The following is a 16955-nucleotide window of genomic DNA, read 5'->3' on the forward strand; positions in this document are numbered from 1 at the left end:
AAGCAGCGTATGTCACATGAAGTGTTTATACATCTTAAATTGGGGTTTGTCGTTTTCGTGTTTTGAAAAATTGTGATCGAACTTGATTAGTTTTTGACATATCACATGGCGTTTTATAGTATCACAATGAGAGGTCGATTTAAGTGCTATTTCAACCCAAATTAAGGAGGAAAAATATTACCTTAAATAAGAGATATGCCTCGTGTCACCATCTTAGCTACTTGAAGATTAAAAAGTGGGCTTTCCCATTGTGACACACGATTATTTTGTGAATAGGAATTTTGGTATTATGCGGATCATCATTACACATAATACTTCCACACGTTATTTGGAAATTATCGAAGGCGCCTTGACCCCAACCTCAGTAATGCCATTTTCTTGTCCCTGCGGATAGTGACCCTGGAACAACAATAGAAGTGCAAAATGGAGGATGCACGACACGAAAGTAGAACAAGCAGAACCTGGCTAAATCCTGGTGCCAGCCACATAACTCTAGTTTTCCTTATTCAAAAACAGAAACTCGTGGACGCTTCCAGGTAAAAGCTGAAAGAGTGACTCAGAAGCCAGTACAGCTCAAATAAAGAGTTCATCAAGACACGCCATTAGGGTAATATAGGTGGAACCATCGCCCTTTGTTTTCTCCCTGTTTGCACAAAACAATCACTCTGTCTCCCTTGGCGTGTCGGGTCGGATCTCATTGATTTCTATGTCGAGCGAAAAAGGGTCTAAGCTTATGCCCTCGATGAATTGCAATTACTAGCTAAGAGAGTGACTGCAAAGATTGAAATGCAGCGAGGTTCGAGTTCAAGTAACAGTTCATGCACCCTGCTTAGTGATTCCTGGGATCATTCTTGCCAAACTGACTGCATATCAAAGATTGAAGGAATATGATAGCATTGTCTCTAGTGCATTCGCTATCAATTGGATAAATTTAAAAGATTGTCTTGGGGAGGTAATATTTTATTCTTCAGTAATATCACTAGCCATGCCCGGCCAATGCAATATCGCCTAACTAATCATAGTTATCCATTTTATTGACATGTCTGTAAACTAGCATGCTTTGAAATTTAAGATAACAAAAGATCCAATTAGATCAGTGATACCATTCGGCTCGACACCTCCATACCACTAATAGAAGATAATCTTGTCTTTTCTCTGATCGGTAAAACGACAAAATATGGTCATAGAAAGTCGAGTTTTTTTTTTCCTCATCTTAATGTAATTTTCTTGCAAATCCTATTCCTTTCGACCCTCTGTATAGTCAGGGACGAAATGTCAGCAAGACCTTCAAGATGAACTCGCATGGAAAGTTACCTCTTCCACTAGGATTGCAAGTCTCCTAGCACAATAATGTCATGTCAACGAGGTTCCACATATGATGGCCACCAATCATCTGCCGGTCTAGACCAGAAATTTATTTAATTAATTAGGTCAGACCAGGCCTAACACCATTAAAGAAGAAGGTATGCGTGAGTCTAAAGCTTGGAGATTCGTCAGGTTAACTTATTGCAACACATGCACTTTCAACCTCCAACAGTTTCTTTGCCTTTCTTTTTCTCTCCTTAGACCCGTTCGCGCGATTTATCAGCTTCTTCCAAACGCTCTCACTCTCTTATATAGTGTCCAACACTTCTCCTCAATGTAGCTGATCATAAGTTCTCCGCATGTGTTCTTGAGTGTTGGAGACAATGGGCTTATACCGTCATTTAGGTGCGTCATGTTCGCTTGTAGTGATGATGGTGACGATGCTGTGCGTGGTGGTCGACGGGCAGCCTTTGGTGCCTTCCATGTTCGTGTTTGGGGACTCGGTCGTGGATACGGGCAACAACAACCACCTCTACACCATCGTCAAGGCAAACTTCCCTCCGTATGGCCGGGACTTCATCAAGCACCAGCCCACCGGGAGGTTCTGTAATGGCAAGACCGCCGCTGACTTCACTGGTACACATATAAACATACATGTCGTGCCCCATTTTTCAAATTATGTACACTCTCCATATCTGTTCCTTCTTTTTCGGTTTTGAGGAGTAGGCAATGCGGTTCATGTGTGACTAAATGATATGTGTGATTGGTGGCAGCTGAAAACATTGGGTTTACTTCTTACCCACCAGCCTATCTCAGCCAAAAGGCCAAAGGAAAGCACCTTCTGATCGGCGCCAATTTTGCTTCCGCTTCTTCCGGTTACTATGACTCAACAGCAAAACTATATGTACTCTTCTCTCTCTCTTTCTTGATTTTGTAACATATGATAAAACTAATGCCCCGACCCGACGCTGTACAAATGGATTTCATTAAGCTGGTTATTGCATCTCTAGCTTCAGTATCGACTTTGGCAAGTCTTAAGTACTGACTAACAATGTGCAATTGTGAGTTGTGGTGGTGTAGCACACGATTTCGTTGACTGAGCAGCTGAAGTACTACAAGGAGTACCAGAACAAGATCATAAGGATCGCGGCCAAGTACAAAGCAAACGTGACAGCGATCATATCAGATGGACTCTACCTCGTCAGTGCCGGAAGCAGCGACTTTGCCCAGAACTATTACATCAACCCTCTTCTCTACAAAGTCTACACGCCTGACCAATTCTCCGACCTTCTCATGCAATCCTACTCCATTTTCATTCAGGTTCTTACTTTCTTTCTTTTTCGAGGGTTTATGTCAATTCTAATCAGTTTAATGTCGACTTATATAATTATGGTCAAAAGAGAATTGTGATGTGTAACGTCGAAATGGTGTTTTTTCACGGCAGGAACTGTACTCGTTAGGGGCAAGAAAGATTGGGGTGACCACGCTGCCGCCGCTCGGGTGTTTGCCAGCAACCATCACGATATTCGGCAACCACAGCGAGGGTTGCGTCACCAAGCTGAACAGGGACGCGGTCTCCTTCAACAACAAGCTCAATGCCACTTCTCAGGGCTTGCTGAGCAAGCTCTCTGGCCTTAATCTGGTGGTCCTAGACATCTACCAGCCTCTCTACGACATCGTTCAAAAGCCCTCCGACAGCGGTACGTGAAAATTCCTATTTCAAATAATCAGGGCATACACCTTCCGATTTAAGAAATGGCCACCCCAAGCGAAAATGCATAAATTGGTGACCTTGACAGGTTTTGCCGAGGCGAGGAGAGCGTGTTGCGGGACAGGCTTGTTAGAAACATCGATCTTGTGCAATCCAAAGTCAGTGGGCACGTGCGCAAATGCATCGGAATACGTGTTCTGGGACGGTTTTCATCCAACAGAGACGACCAACAAGATATTGTCTGATGATCTACTCACCAGTGGCATCTCCCTCATCTTCGAGCAAGGGTCATAAATACAGAACTTCTGACATTTTAGTTCCGCTCTACTGTCTTCAATACCTAGTGTCATACCATGTGTGCGAGAGAGGTGAGAATAAATTACATGTACGAACACTCCTGGTTGTGTTACATTACCCCTTCATATATAAAAGGGCAATAACTTTTTTATCCCATGATCTACAAGACAGATAACCATAGCACCTGTGATAATTCCAAACTCGCAAATGAACAGCTCACCATCACAACAATAACCATCCTAATGATCTTGGTAGCTTAGTTTAATGATGACAAATAGACCTAGCAAACCTCATATTGATGTCTTCTCTTCTTTTCTATTCGTTTTCCACGTCTTTAGCAGTGCACCAGGGTTACAATTCAAAATCATGTCACTCTTTGGGATCCTCCTAGGACCAACAGGAAGGAACAATGGCGGAAATGAAATGTATGCGTAACTGGTCCACAAATTTAAATTATGAAAGCCGGTGAAAACAAGCATATGCACTCTGGGAGACCGTCTCCCCAAAAAATAAATTCTTTTCCACCTCACAACAAAGAATCATACATCATACATCCTCCTTGAAGAATGCTAAGTTTATCTGATGACCAAATGAGAACGCTACACTTGAGTAATCCAGCACTTGGGGCATCAGCAATCCAAGACTTGAGAAGAAGATAATAGGCGGGGTGATCCACTTCTCATTACTGCATCAAAATTTCTTTCACAGTAACCATCTGCAACTTCAGTAGAACTTCAAGCAAAGGTGACCGCTACTTATATCTATATACGTCCCACAAAATTTCCAGCAAGAGCTCAGACAATTTGGGTGAATGCAGAGAGAAACTAGGACACGAGACAAAACAGACAGGCTAGTCATGTCTATTTGGTCCTGTCAGACGAAGTTAGAGTTTCCAAGTGTTGTTGCTTGGGGGCTCCATCGACTTTGATTTCCCCCACACCATGCTCCATTGCTTCCCTTTCAACCTTCTGCTCCTTTTCATCTGAGACATTCTGTTCTGCAGATGGGTTAATTTTACCAGCTGTAGAAGGCTGAAGAACTCGAGGACTCCCAGAAATCCACTTATGAACAAGGCATCGGGCAGCTGTAGGCCTCTTTTCAGGCACGAAGTCAAGTATGGGCACAAGGAAGTCAGCCATGTCATTTGCATCCTGCTCACTGAATGTGTACTTTTCCAAGAGAACCTTGTTAAGAGGCCAGAAACGTAATCTGCGGACATGTCTCAACTCACCATTTCTGTTGAAGTAATCACGAGAGTATCGACCACCTATTGCAATCTGAAAGAGAAGCACGGGATAACCACTGCTGTCACAACAAAAACAAACAAATTATCTATAAAAATGTAGCTTCATGCACCTATAGCTACCAGATGAGCTACCTTACGAGGCATCATGCCGAGAAGTTCCATCATCAGTGCCAAATGGTCCTGCAAAATTGACCAAAAGAAGTGAAGTAACACCTAAATATAAGCATCTCATAATTAACAAAACTGGCAGATCTAAAATATTCCAGAATCCTCAAAGGAACTGTGACATGTGATGATAGACCGGGTTTTCAACAGAAGAAAACTAGTTAAAGGAAAGAGAAATCCCACAAGAAAAATGACAGTACTCGATGCTACATTGATGAGTAAATACCTCATCACGCTCGTAGTTCTTGCCGCTATGAGGATCAAAGAGGACATCGCCAGTGGCCAACTCAAAGCAAATGCACGCAAAGGACCATAAATCTGCAGAAGTTGAATATCTACTACCCAAAATAACCTCTGGACACCTGTACTGTCTCGTCTGAATGTCATTTGTAAATTGTTTATGAGTCCAACAAGCATTTCCAAAATCGACCAATTTACATTTGAGATCAACTTCTGCCAGAAGCTTCTGCCTTGTGGCTCGACTCCGACTTCTATGATGTGTATTTCCTTCATAGGCATCCTTATTTTCATCACTTTTAGATGAATCATCCCTGTTCAAAGAATCATGAGACTGCTCGTCGATCGAATCTTCAGATTCTTTTTCATCATTGTTACTACTTGCGGGCTCAAAAGCTTTGGAATCTCCCTCCTCACAAAGTTCCTCTGCCACACGGCCTTGAGCTGCCTTCTTGGCCTTCTTTCGGATCTTCTTCTTTTGGTTCTTAGTTAAATTCCCATTCACGCTCTTAGTCTCCTTGGAAATAGAAGACACTCGTGCTGCCTCATCCTTGCTTGTTGGGGGAATAAGTGGAGAACCTGATTTTGTGGGATCTTTAGAAGGATCGATCATTGACAAAAGTAAGATGTTCTCCGGCTTCAGATCAGTGTGTATAACAGAAAGCTGTCGATGTAAATAATCCAGACCCACTAAAATATGGAAACAGAGTTCTTTAACCATGTGGAGAGGGACCCCTCTGTAATCACTATACTTGATAAGGGTCAAAAGATTATCCCCCAGGTACTCGAAAACCATACAAACATGCTGTCCATTTGGCCCAGAGTGCTTAAAGTGATCCAAAAGCTTCACCACACACTTTTTGTCTGCAGGATCTCCCTCTGCTATCTGCTTGAGAATCTTTATCTCATCCATTGCAGCCTCTGTGTAATGCTGAGCGCTCTTCTGGATCTTCAAAGCTACATAATGCTACAAATAATGAATTTCTCCAGTTGTTAACGACTAGAACAGAGAGAATTATTGGCAACATCCTGAATTAGTTGATGCAATTAAGACAAGAATCCACTACATAAAAAAACATGAAAAATCTCAAGAGTAACCAGACAAACTGAGACTTACACAATATCTAGGAATTTCCAATAGAGGTATCAGCATTTTTATTACTAAGAACTAAGGAGCAAGGTCGTCTACTCAGGGAAGCCCCACACAGTTGCAAAACAACTACCCATGAAGCTAGTATACACATTCCTTTCTGCAACTAACGTACCTGAGTGAACTGATTGCTGGCTCAATTAACCCAAATTTTCAGTATTTCGAGGAAAGAACATCACACTTACATACACGTACTTCTACATCACCCAATATGGCACTAATCCCTATCATCAACGCTTCAGCTCGAACAAACAACAGCAACTTACGAGTTAGACAGCACGCATTACAAAGTGTCTATCCTCAGTCATTTTCCTTTGCAGCCAAATCTTAAAAACCAAATCTTTACTCTCCTAAACTCCATTCCTCTTCCCATTTCCCTCATCGCAGTTTTCCGACCAATCAAACAGAGAGCCCCCCAAGGAGAGGACGAACGTACCGATTTCTGAGTGTCCCAAGCGAGCCACACGGTGGAGAAGTGCCCCCACCCGAGCTTGCTCTGCACCACGTAGCACCCATTCTTGAAGGCGTCGCCCACGCGCACCGCGTGGTACCCTCCCTTCCTGTAATCCTCCGTCCCCTCGTCCTCCGACGTGTAGTCGCTCGCCGCGCTCCTCACGTCGTCGCCGCCGCCGCCCTTGCCCTTGCCCTTGCCCTTGCCCTCCGCCATCGGACGAGACCCTAATTCGACGACCGACTTCGAATCGCTTCGATTGATTTGGCGACGAACCGCCACAGAGAGAGAGAGAGAGAGAGAGAGAGAGAGAGATTCGGATGGTGGACTGGTGGTGATGAGGGAGGAGAATTGGGAATTAGGGTTTTTCCTGGAGCGAGCTTTGCCTCTGCCGGCAGCTTAAAGAAATGGAGAAATTAATGGGACAGCAACCGTGGAGGGGACAGCTTATCCACGTGCGCGCGCGCTCGCGCGTGGGGTACCGCCATCGTTTGGGAAAATGAGACGGCCGACGCGGGCGTGCGTCACGCGCCGTGACGTGCGACCGCGAGTGGATATCGGGCCCTAGAGGCCCGTACCTGGCCCACAGAAAGGCCCGCGTTTCGAGTCCATGGAGGCAGCGGATCGCCATTCCCCTCCCGGAAAGCCTCGGTCCCTACACGGCCCATGTTAGCGGGCTTGACGTAAGGAGTAAGTGCGGGCTAGGCAGAGTGGGCCGAACGAAATAGGCCCACTTGTTTTATCCCTTTCTACCTGTTGCCAATTAAGGGGCCCATCTGTTTATGTGGATCTCTCGTGCTACAAAATCTTCTGAAAGCAGAACTCCGTCTTTAGCCCTTTCGTCCGCCAGGAGGGAAAAAAGTTTTTATCCCTCGCTAAATCTCATATCGTAACAAGAAAAAACTCCACACCTCAGTCCATAGAATCTGGCTCAACGGTGAGAGGCATCCATTTAATTTTGAGACGGTACAAGGAAATGGCGTGGTAAGCACCTCTTTTCATTGAAGAGTAGACCAGTCAAATGGGTCGATTTGGCTAGGAGAATGAAAAGAGTTCGACCCAAATAAATTCATTTTCCTGCTGTACAAATCTAATAATCTCCACTCAATTTGAATCATACCTAACCTATACATGACTCAATTCATATTACTAAAATGCTTTCATTTTTCACCCAATCGAGAAAAACTCATACCAAATTGAGTTAAGAATGCAGAGTAAGCGAGCATGAAATCAAGTGATGCCAAGAGAAAATTAAGAAAAACTCATAGAGGTGAGTTGACTCAAAATAAATTGTAAACCCATTTAATATCCATATTATGTTTAAATCCATATATGACTCATTTTTCAAATGAAACCAATCTATATAACAACTCGACCTATTATATGTGAGTTAAGAAATGGTTTAGGATTGTTTGTCGAAGAACCAAACTTGGAAGTCGCTTGCAAAGTATGGAAATGCTAATTTTTATGCAAAATGCACGATACATCCAATCTTCACACATGCATTAAATATCCTTACCCAACAGCCTTAGTCAGATTAAGCGTGCGATTATCCGTGCGGTGGGCAGTCGTCCTAGTCAGACTATTGCTAAGTCAGAAGGGCAGCAAAGCGCATCTCGATTTGGTCTCCAATGATTGCACTTTTTAATTCTGACGTTCACAAGCAAAACAGGGGATCGATCGCCGGAACGACGCCGAAAAGAGGCTGCGCGCGCGAAAGATTAGGTGGTTCGTTTCCCAACCTATTTAGTTAACGTAGGTGATGACGAAGACGAAGGGGGCTTGTCCTGTGTGGGGGGAAACGATAGTGCAGTACACCGTGGCACTGGTCAACCGACACGACGGTCCAACACGTCTCTCGTCCGGTTGTTCGTTCGACCATTCGGGGACCCAAAAATCATCACACCGATCGCGGGCGGGCGGCGTTGAGCGGCCCCGCAGGTTGAATCCCACATGTGTTTATAGGACTGATGACCTCAGCGCTGACGGATGGTTGGTTAGAATGATGGACTTATCAGAATTACGTGCGTTGGTTCACACACCGGCGTGGACCTTAATGCGCGTCGCAAACCGGCGGTTTTTATGTGCCATTTCTAGTGTCATGATTACCATGTCCGTGTGTGTGCACGTGCATATATATTATTGCACTGGGAATCTTTGATTTTAGGAGTTCTTGCAATCGGAGGAGCACGGGACACCGTCGGAGAAAGTTTTCGAAGTTTTATTAGATGTTTATGCTAATACATTTGTTTAATATGCGTTGCGATATTTGTTAGGGAAAGTAAGTCTATTTACTCTCTCAAGTTTAGGGAAATGACAATGCAAGGGTCCAAACTTTTGATGAGTACTAGGGTGAGTGATTCCAAAATGGTTAGTTTCGAGATTTCAAATCTTGAACTTATTATGTCAGAACAGACTTCCAATTTTTGGAAATTTGAAACTTACCTTATAGACCGTTATAGACCCTGAACTTGATCGTGTTGGACTCGATCATGTCGACGGTCCAGTTCGGTCCAATTCAAAGGCTTACTTGAGAACCAGCCAATTCCTTTTTCTTTTATTCGTCGAAAGGAAAAAACTTCAATAACACATCTTTATTTATTCACAATCAAGACAAATAGCAATTACGACACAATAGTAGAGCAACAAATGGGGAGAAATACGTCACAAAACAAACAAAATCATAAAGTAGTTGGGAAGTGTCAGCTCATCACTTAGTCAAGCAAAATGAAAGTTAAAGCAATAAAGGAATTCTCATCTACCAAAAGTAATAAATCATAAAAGATAAACACGTAAAATAAAATAAATAATAAAGAATTCAAATCATGTGCCATAAAACATGAATTATATGATTTAATCTGGCCTCATGCTTGGCAAAATAATTGGTTTTTTGATCCTATTTGCTCAAAACATACATCTCGCCTGTGGCTGTAGTGCAAGTGTTTGAGTCTTATGGTCCACAGATATGATAAAAGGATTGGCTCTTGCCTGTGTTCAGTTATCCTTCTTTTTGTTGTGATTAATGCTTGATAGTTGAAGTGAAGTCCCGCTATGGTGATTGTAAACAGCTTAACCTGAATTTCCAATCAAAATACAAGGATTAGGATTTCTCAATCCAACTCTACACCTAGAACTGGGAATTGTACTAGAAATGGCTAGGTAGGGTTGGTCCGATCCAATTCCAAGGTCCACCATAAACCAACGCTCACCCTTAATAGGTACCTAATTCACTCCAATAGACATTGATGAGAGAGAGAGAGAGAGAGAGAGAGAGAGAGAGAGAGAGTGAGTGAAGACGGTGGCACTTCCCCAATGTGGACATTAGTAGCCGATATGGCGATGGTGTAGACATTGACAGCAATGGTGGATGATGTTTCAGGGCCCGAAAGCGCAAGTGAACCGTTTGGAGATAAATGAGGTGGCGCAAAAACAGAAAAGAGGAAAAAAAATGAAAGAGAAAAGCATGAACAAAAAAGTAAAGGGAAATTGAGCGAATGAATTTTTTTTAATTTATTTTAGATGGAGATGGCATAAAACTTATTAAGTAAGTGAGTCACATCAATAATTGTGCATAAATTTTATTTATCAAATAAACCAAATCGGTAAAGACACAAGACATGACAATTTATTTATAATTAGGATAGCGTTCTACCTAACTCAACAATTTATATTCTTAATCATGAGTAAGGAGGAAATCTATGGGATAGAGTTAATAAAAAAATAAACGAAACGCTTCTCGGTCTTGGAGTAATTTTTTGCGATGCACATCAAGAGACAACGTCCTTCTGGTATACAATATCTTGAGCCAATCTTCAATAATGAGCCAATACATGCTTTTTTATGCATGAAGGAACCTCTATCTTTCCCTCCAAACCATACAAAAGTACACAATCATCAAGGGACGTCACTAAAAACAGGGACAAGCCATCGACTTCCCCAGTTGTTGGATACGCACAAAATATGGCAAATCAGACTTTTCTCTAGCGACAACGTGTCTTCCTTTATTTTCATCCCCGACAAGTCCTTCTCCGAAGTAGGATAGTGCATGCCGACTCCCTCCATTTTTGACACTATTGTTTATCACTTTCATATATAGCTTTGAAGTGTATAATAATAAATAAATAAAAAACTACAATTAGCGACTGCAGGCAAGCAAGGGGTTGGTAGCCTAACAACCCCCTCGTTTTAGTGAGAGATCACGACTTCTGTCCAGCAGCCTCATATATGCTTGCATGCAGAGAGCATAGTCTGCATACGATCCATCTATATATGACGTAAATCAAACGCTTTATTTTCTCTAGATGACTCGATCTATTTAGAGGGTATAGCAGTTCCCTTTGAACCTCTCCAGGTGATCCTTGTGAAGTGGGATGAATGCATCTATGCTTCCGTCGCCCTTGAAAGATGGCGAAAGAAGCATGATCCCCTCTATTGGGAAGTAGGAGGGCATGAACATGAAAGGGCTCCCGCATCCGAAATCTAGGTCGTAGAATGGAAATCGCAGCCAACTATCCACCTCCAAATTGGCCGGGGACGGGTTTATGTTCTCCGTGGGATAGAGATATTCCTCCTTCAGCTTGTAGCTCGCGAAATCGATGAATGACTTGAAGTAACGATCGTCTACCTTCGAAACGGCCTCATGGATGACCTTCGTTGCGTACGATATTGGCTCGTTCAAGAGATCCTTGACCTTGGCCTTTGGAAAAGCCCAAAGGACCAAGTTGCCAAAATAATTGTTTGGGATTCTGGGGTTCAACCTCATTCGACCATTTACGGAGATTCTCACTTGAGTCGTCTCGAATTCACTCAATACACGTGCCCGAGTTATGCATCTCCATAGATGAGCAACCAAGCACTCAAACGTGCTATACATTTTGTTGGGCTGCGTTTGGCCATTAGAAGTGCCGGTTGGAGATGATACAATAATCTGATCAGATTTAAAGTCTAGGGGACTTCTTATATCCTCATTAAGGGACAAAGAAGCCCTAGATTTGAGCTTGGCAAGAAAATCCGTGGTAAAATGGACTTTGTGAATCACAACTTCTTCGGCAAGAATGCTGCCATCGAAATCATCATCGATCTCGATTGGCTTCTTGCTTGTGTACTCCACCCCTTTGTGCTGGAACTCGAACTTTGGCAGATCTCGAGGAACGAATATAGTTCGGTCATGCATCGGGAGTGGGGCCATCTCGAGCCCTCGGCAAGCCTTGCCCCATGCAACCAAGAAGTTGCTGGTGGCATGGCCGTCGGCTACAAGGTGGTGAGCGGTGAACCCGACCACGAGCGAGCCGCAACTGAACCTGGTGAGTTGGACCTGGACCAACTCCTCCACGTCCTTCAGGCTCGGATGAAGAGTCAGCAAAACGGGCGACGGCGTCGAGGGCATCGATTCCTCGAGGGGATCGTTGACAGACGCCTCGACGAATCGAACCCCTTTGTCATTCAAGAAAATGACGGGATCGCCTTTGTCGTTCTTGCCCAACCTCCCCGCCCACTCTCTATACACCGATAAGACCTTTTGCAGCCCTCGTTTTATGGTAAGATTCGGAGGTGTCGGGGGATGATAGGCGTAGATAACCGCCATTTGGCCGTCGTAGTTTGCATTATCGAAAGGGGTAAGGGGAATGCACAGGGTGGTCGATGGAGGAGGACCATCGTAACAAGGTTTGATGATCCTCGAGCTCTCTATCTTGACCTTCATGTTGCCAAAGCTGGTCTGGATTTTTCGTTTGGAAAGGCTTCTTTGTTTGGCTTTGTACGTAGGAGAGAAAACAAATGGAGCTTTTTATAGACCCCCCCTGAAAAGCTAACCATGATCTAACACAGAGATTTCGGGGACTTTTGCGTTTGTCCTGTATAGAAAATTGCGGCAGTTGCCCTTCAAAGAATGAAAATTTTGGCCGGTCCATGAGGACATTTATTTTATTATGTGAAGCTGCCGTTCGTAGTGGTTACGAAAATTTCATGTGCAAACTTAAGGGTTGACTTTAGCATGAGTTGATTTTATTGTGCTATTCTCTTTATTTATATTTCAGATTGCGAACGTGAAGGTCAGTACTCTATGGGAAGAGAGAACATAACGAGGAGGAGGAGAATTTGAAGGAGTCGGTTGATGCGTATGTAGACATTGCATTGCGCATCCGTAGGAGGAAAATAATGCGTTGATCATTCAGCATGATCGGCAAGGTTTGGCGTCCGTTTAGATACATGCATGATCACTTGAACGATAATGGATGATAATGAGAGTGAAGTCAGAGCTAGTTCTCGTGATTGTTTACTTCCATTCGATGGCCCAAATTGTTCTAAATTTCTCATTATACATACTTATAGAGAATTTTGATTATACTAGTTAATCGGGTTGACGAATTTTCTGATAAGAAACCCTAGTTGAAGGCAAGACACAAAAAATGAAAGATTCCGCAAGATCGTTTGTTAAAGTTAATCATATTAAAGATGTTGACTACAGCGTAAGCTAATTGAGGATTAGGTCATATGAAATCCCTTGCACATCAGATAGTTTAAGCAAGTTAATCGTTGCAGTTTTTTCTTTTTTTAAATATATTAGTTAAAGATAAAGCCTCCCAAAGTTTGCCAAACTAAACACTCTCTCTTGGACACGCGTAAAGGTATTGGGAATTACAGGAATATGAGTAGAACATGAAACACATTTTATTAAGATTAGGTCGACCCATGAGATCCCCATAAAAAACATATGTCCCCATTACGTTAATAGAAAAAGAAGTTGTTAAAGGATAATGATTTTTGTAGACGGCAATAATTTTTGGTCTATGATTAAGTGCCATCAAAATCCATTTTTAGTAGCAAATTATTGGGTGCTACCAAAATATTTTGATTGGCAATTTAAAAGTAAATGGAGAAAAATTTTGTTCATTCGGCTTGGCACAATCGATCTCCTTAAATAAGACGAAGTTTCATGAATTGATAATTTCACTGCATCAAAGAAAGCTAGTCAATTGTAAAAATAAAAGACAGTATCCTAAGTCAAATTTGAAATAAATTGGATATTCGTTTAAAATCAACATTTTGGATGAAAAATCTGGAATAAGCTAATCTCATTCAAGGATGAGAATCAAGGGCTCATTTTTCTCCTCTTTATTAGAGGAGGCTCCTCCCTTCACAGACGGAGACATGCCGAAAACATGTGAAATTGCTATCGCAAAGTTTGTCAAGACCCCAACTATCTTCCACTCCGGATTAAGCCATGAGGACCCTCAGATCCATTATGGAAGCAAACCCGACATTCGTGCCACCCTAATCGAGATTAAATCATCAAGGTTTCCAAATTGAGTTCAAGAGAGGGAAGAATTAACAAAACTCTTTATAAGTGAATATAATAGTCGGAAATTATTTTCCATACATTCGAAATTAACTCAATTCGATACATGTTTTCCGATCAACATTCGGATTGAAAATCTTATTCCCGTATGAACCTTGTTTTTATTTATTATTTCTCTAATTGGCTAAGTGACGAAAAGCCTATTCCACCAATAAAAAAATGCCCTACCCGCCACATTCCTTGACCTCAAGCTGAATCCCCTTTTCATACCAGTCAATTCACTAATCGAGCACGAGATAAGGTAGTTTGACCATAACTATCGTGATTTTGAACATAATGTGTTTTCTTTTTTTCACGTCTACGCATTAGTTGAGACATGGCCATCACATCCATACATCACATCTAACCACGACAAAATTGACAACCAGTATTAGCACACTGGAAATTTTACACTTGCCCATCAGTTTTCAGGTCAACCAAATCATCATATCCTTGTCATGGATGAGTCTGAATTTACATTGGATTGCCAAAACGTTTCATGGTTGGCCTCACGAGATTAGACACAAAAAAAGATTCAAGATTAGGTACAGCGCAAGGGAGAAAAAGAAGACGAGTTTGGGGGTGAGTCGTGGAATTCGTGACTTAATATACGACAAGAAAGAGACATGGGAGGCGGCATCTGGACTGTGCCACCGGCCCCCTTTCTCGGCTCTTGCGGGAACCAAACCTAACACCTCTCCACTTGTCAATTTTAAGGTAATTTAAGGTCGTCTGTCCTCTAGAATTAGGGAGATCGACAGAGAACGGGAGTAGGAAACCTAACGTTTTAATATGATTTGTCCGGGAAGCATTTGGGTGAACATTTACGTGCGAATGTCAATTGATGCGTCTCACTCGCTTACACCTGTAATTGTCCCCACTAGGCTAGGGCGTTTGTTGAGAATGAAGCATCTAGTCCTCGACCTCTTTGAGAATAAACTTTGGAATAATTCTGGATTATTCGCATACCCATTTGTTAATAAATCTGTATTATCTGCTTGTTTTAGTTTGAATTATCATTTGATGCATTCTAGATGAAGAAAATGGGGACATGGATTGATTTGAAGACCTAACGGCAATCTGTGCCTCACGGAATGAGATCGCGAAAAATATTCTCCCGAACATTCCCCATCCTATGCAAACAATGCCCTCTTCGAGTGCCTTCAGGACAGCATTGATTATATAAGAGTTTGCATTTAACCAAGAGTCATTGACTCAGAGGATCTTCACAAAAAGCAAATATTACTTGATGAACGTCTTATGAATGACTTATTGTGAAGCGATTCCTAGAACAAGCAAGGATTTGGTTTAACTTTACAAATGAGCCTCGGGTATAATACAAATACCGAAAACAAAGGTCTTTAAGAGAATGCAAATTATGTTCGGTAAAAACTCTTTACAAAACGACTTGGGGTTCAAATAATGTTTGGCAAAAAAAACTTTTGCAAGGGACTTTGATTTTTTTTATCTTTTTTATTAAAATAAACTCAAACCCTTCCATGAAGCCAACAAAAGGCTTAGGCCACCAATGAGCCAAATCTGGTGCCAATGGCCATCGGCTTAGGGCAAGGCGACCCTCAGCGAACATGACCTAGGCTGTTGTTGCATGACCTTGGGTGAGGGTCGCCTAAGGTCATTTACTTAAGTGGCGGTCACCCAAGGTTGTGCAACCTTTGGCAATGTCTTTTGGGTCATGCAGCCGTTGCCAACCCTTCACTAGCTAGATCTAGCCTTGCTGGTCCTCATAAGCCGCCCTCACGCAAAGAAGATGAATAGTAATAAGGAGGATCAAAACTAGAAAATTAAAGAATTAATGAGATTAGTTTTGGAAGAAAAAATAAATTTTAATCATAGTTTCAACATTACCTAAATACAACTTCTGAAGGCTAGATAAAATTGGGTTTTCAGCATTCCCAAGGCCAACGTTTGGTTGAAGGTTACGTTTAAATGCTTGCGACACAAACACCTTAGCATTTCCTCTAGGGGCCTTAAAGGTTGAAAGCTCATTGAGAAAACTAAATCAAATGCACTTTAAGGGTGCTTTTATTTCACTGAAAATGATTAATTTAGAAAATATCTTCCTATAACCAAACTCATTTCCTGTGCTCTCTCTTCTCTCGACCTTCAATCACTGCTGACCTCTGCCATCCTGCCATTGCACCGCAATTGGGAGTTGTCGACCCTTCCTGCCTAGGCAGATTCGATATCTTTGAACCGAGAAACCTTTCTTTCTTAATGCAACCATGATGGTTGAGAAAAATAAGGTTGATACTGGACAACTTTATTCTCTATGTCATCTGCACGGCTTTTGTCACCTTGAACTGGCTTTCTAACTTAAAAAGAACTCCAGAATGGGATCAATTAACAAATGCGGCCGAACTCATCGAAAACGAACCGACATCTTTCATCATCAACACCTTCTCCATTTTGAAGAATCAGCTCGTTAGCATCGACCAATGGGCACGCGCTAAGTCAACGTAATCTTCGGCGAACAAGGAATCTAGCGAACTTTCACATGCCCGAAAGATCATCTTGGATTGCGTCCACATTCATTGGCTTCTTCCAAGGACTCTTGAGACATGATTGAGGGAAAGCGTGTGTCTTCAAATGCAAAGTTCTTTGTTAGGTAAGGATTAGTTTAGTCCCGACAGAAGGGCAATCCAAGATACGAGCTTGGATGCAGGGCGTTGTTATCGATGGATTCGGCTGGGTGGTCGTTGTTATCCCTAATTTTTTAGCATTATTATGCGCCGACTGACCAAAAAAACTTACTTTGAGGATTCAGATTGCTGTGCTCTGGTCATTCCTCTTTTGAGATGGTACCTGGACAAGTAAGCGCTAACTTCCCGCCGGAGGTCACTCCTAGTTGTTATTAGGGAATTGAACTATCTAAGGGCATGCATCCCATGGAATGATATTTTGATGAACTCCATAACATTCTCTCTTTGATAAAATATTCTATGTGTATGGAAAAATTACCAAAAAAAGCACTAAACTCATTACACTCGTACTAATTCAATTCTAAATATTTAAATATGACCAATTTAGCCCTTAGTA

The 16955-nt window shown here is 42.3% G+C and overlaps 3 protein-coding genes across 3 annotated transcripts; 1 reads left to right on the plus strand and 2 right to left on the minus strand.

Moving 5' to 3' along the window:
• The first annotated feature begins 1627 nt into the window (after nucleotides 1-1627).
• Nucleotides 1628-3467, plus strand: LOC104434024 (GDSL esterase/lipase At5g22810). The gene is made up of 5 exons (XM_010046970.3): nucleotides 1628-1941; nucleotides 2079-2209; nucleotides 2386-2625; nucleotides 2750-3005; nucleotides 3105-3467. The coding sequence occupies exons 1-5, from the start codon at nucleotides 1689-1691 to the stop codon at nucleotides 3308-3310; spliced, it is 1086 nt and encodes a 361-aa protein (XP_010045272.2). The 5' UTR covers nucleotides 1628-1688; the 3' UTR covers nucleotides 3311-3467.
• A 261-nt stretch (nucleotides 3468-3728) lies between these two features.
• LOC104435733 (SRSF protein kinase 2) lies at nucleotides 3729-6975 on the minus strand. The gene is made up of 4 exons (XM_010048432.3): nucleotides 6548-6975; nucleotides 4951-5928; nucleotides 4692-4739; nucleotides 3729-4590 (listed from the first exon to the last, which is right to left on the minus strand). The coding sequence occupies exons 1-4, from the start codon at nucleotides 6776-6778 to the stop codon at nucleotides 4174-4176; spliced, it is 1674 nt and encodes a 557-aa protein (XP_010046734.2). The 5' UTR covers nucleotides 6779-6975; the 3' UTR covers nucleotides 3729-4173.
• Nucleotides 6976-10348: 3373 nt separating this feature from the next.
• Nucleotides 10349-12305, minus strand: LOC104434025 (agmatine hydroxycinnamoyltransferase 1). The gene has a single exon (XM_010046971.3). It carries the CDS (start codon nucleotides 12261-12263, stop codon nucleotides 10878-10880), a length of 1386 nt encoding a protein of 461 aa, XP_010045273.2. The 5' UTR covers nucleotides 12264-12305; the 3' UTR covers nucleotides 10349-10877.
• Nucleotides 12306-16955: the final 4650 nt, after the last annotated feature.

This window comes from Eucalyptus grandis, chromosome 2, assembly GCF_016545825.1.
Source record: "Eucalyptus grandis isolate ANBG69807.140 chromosome 2, ASM1654582v1, whole genome shotgun sequence".
Lineage (NCBI taxonomy): Eukaryota > Viridiplantae > Streptophyta > Magnoliopsida > Myrtales > Myrtaceae > Eucalyptus > Eucalyptus grandis.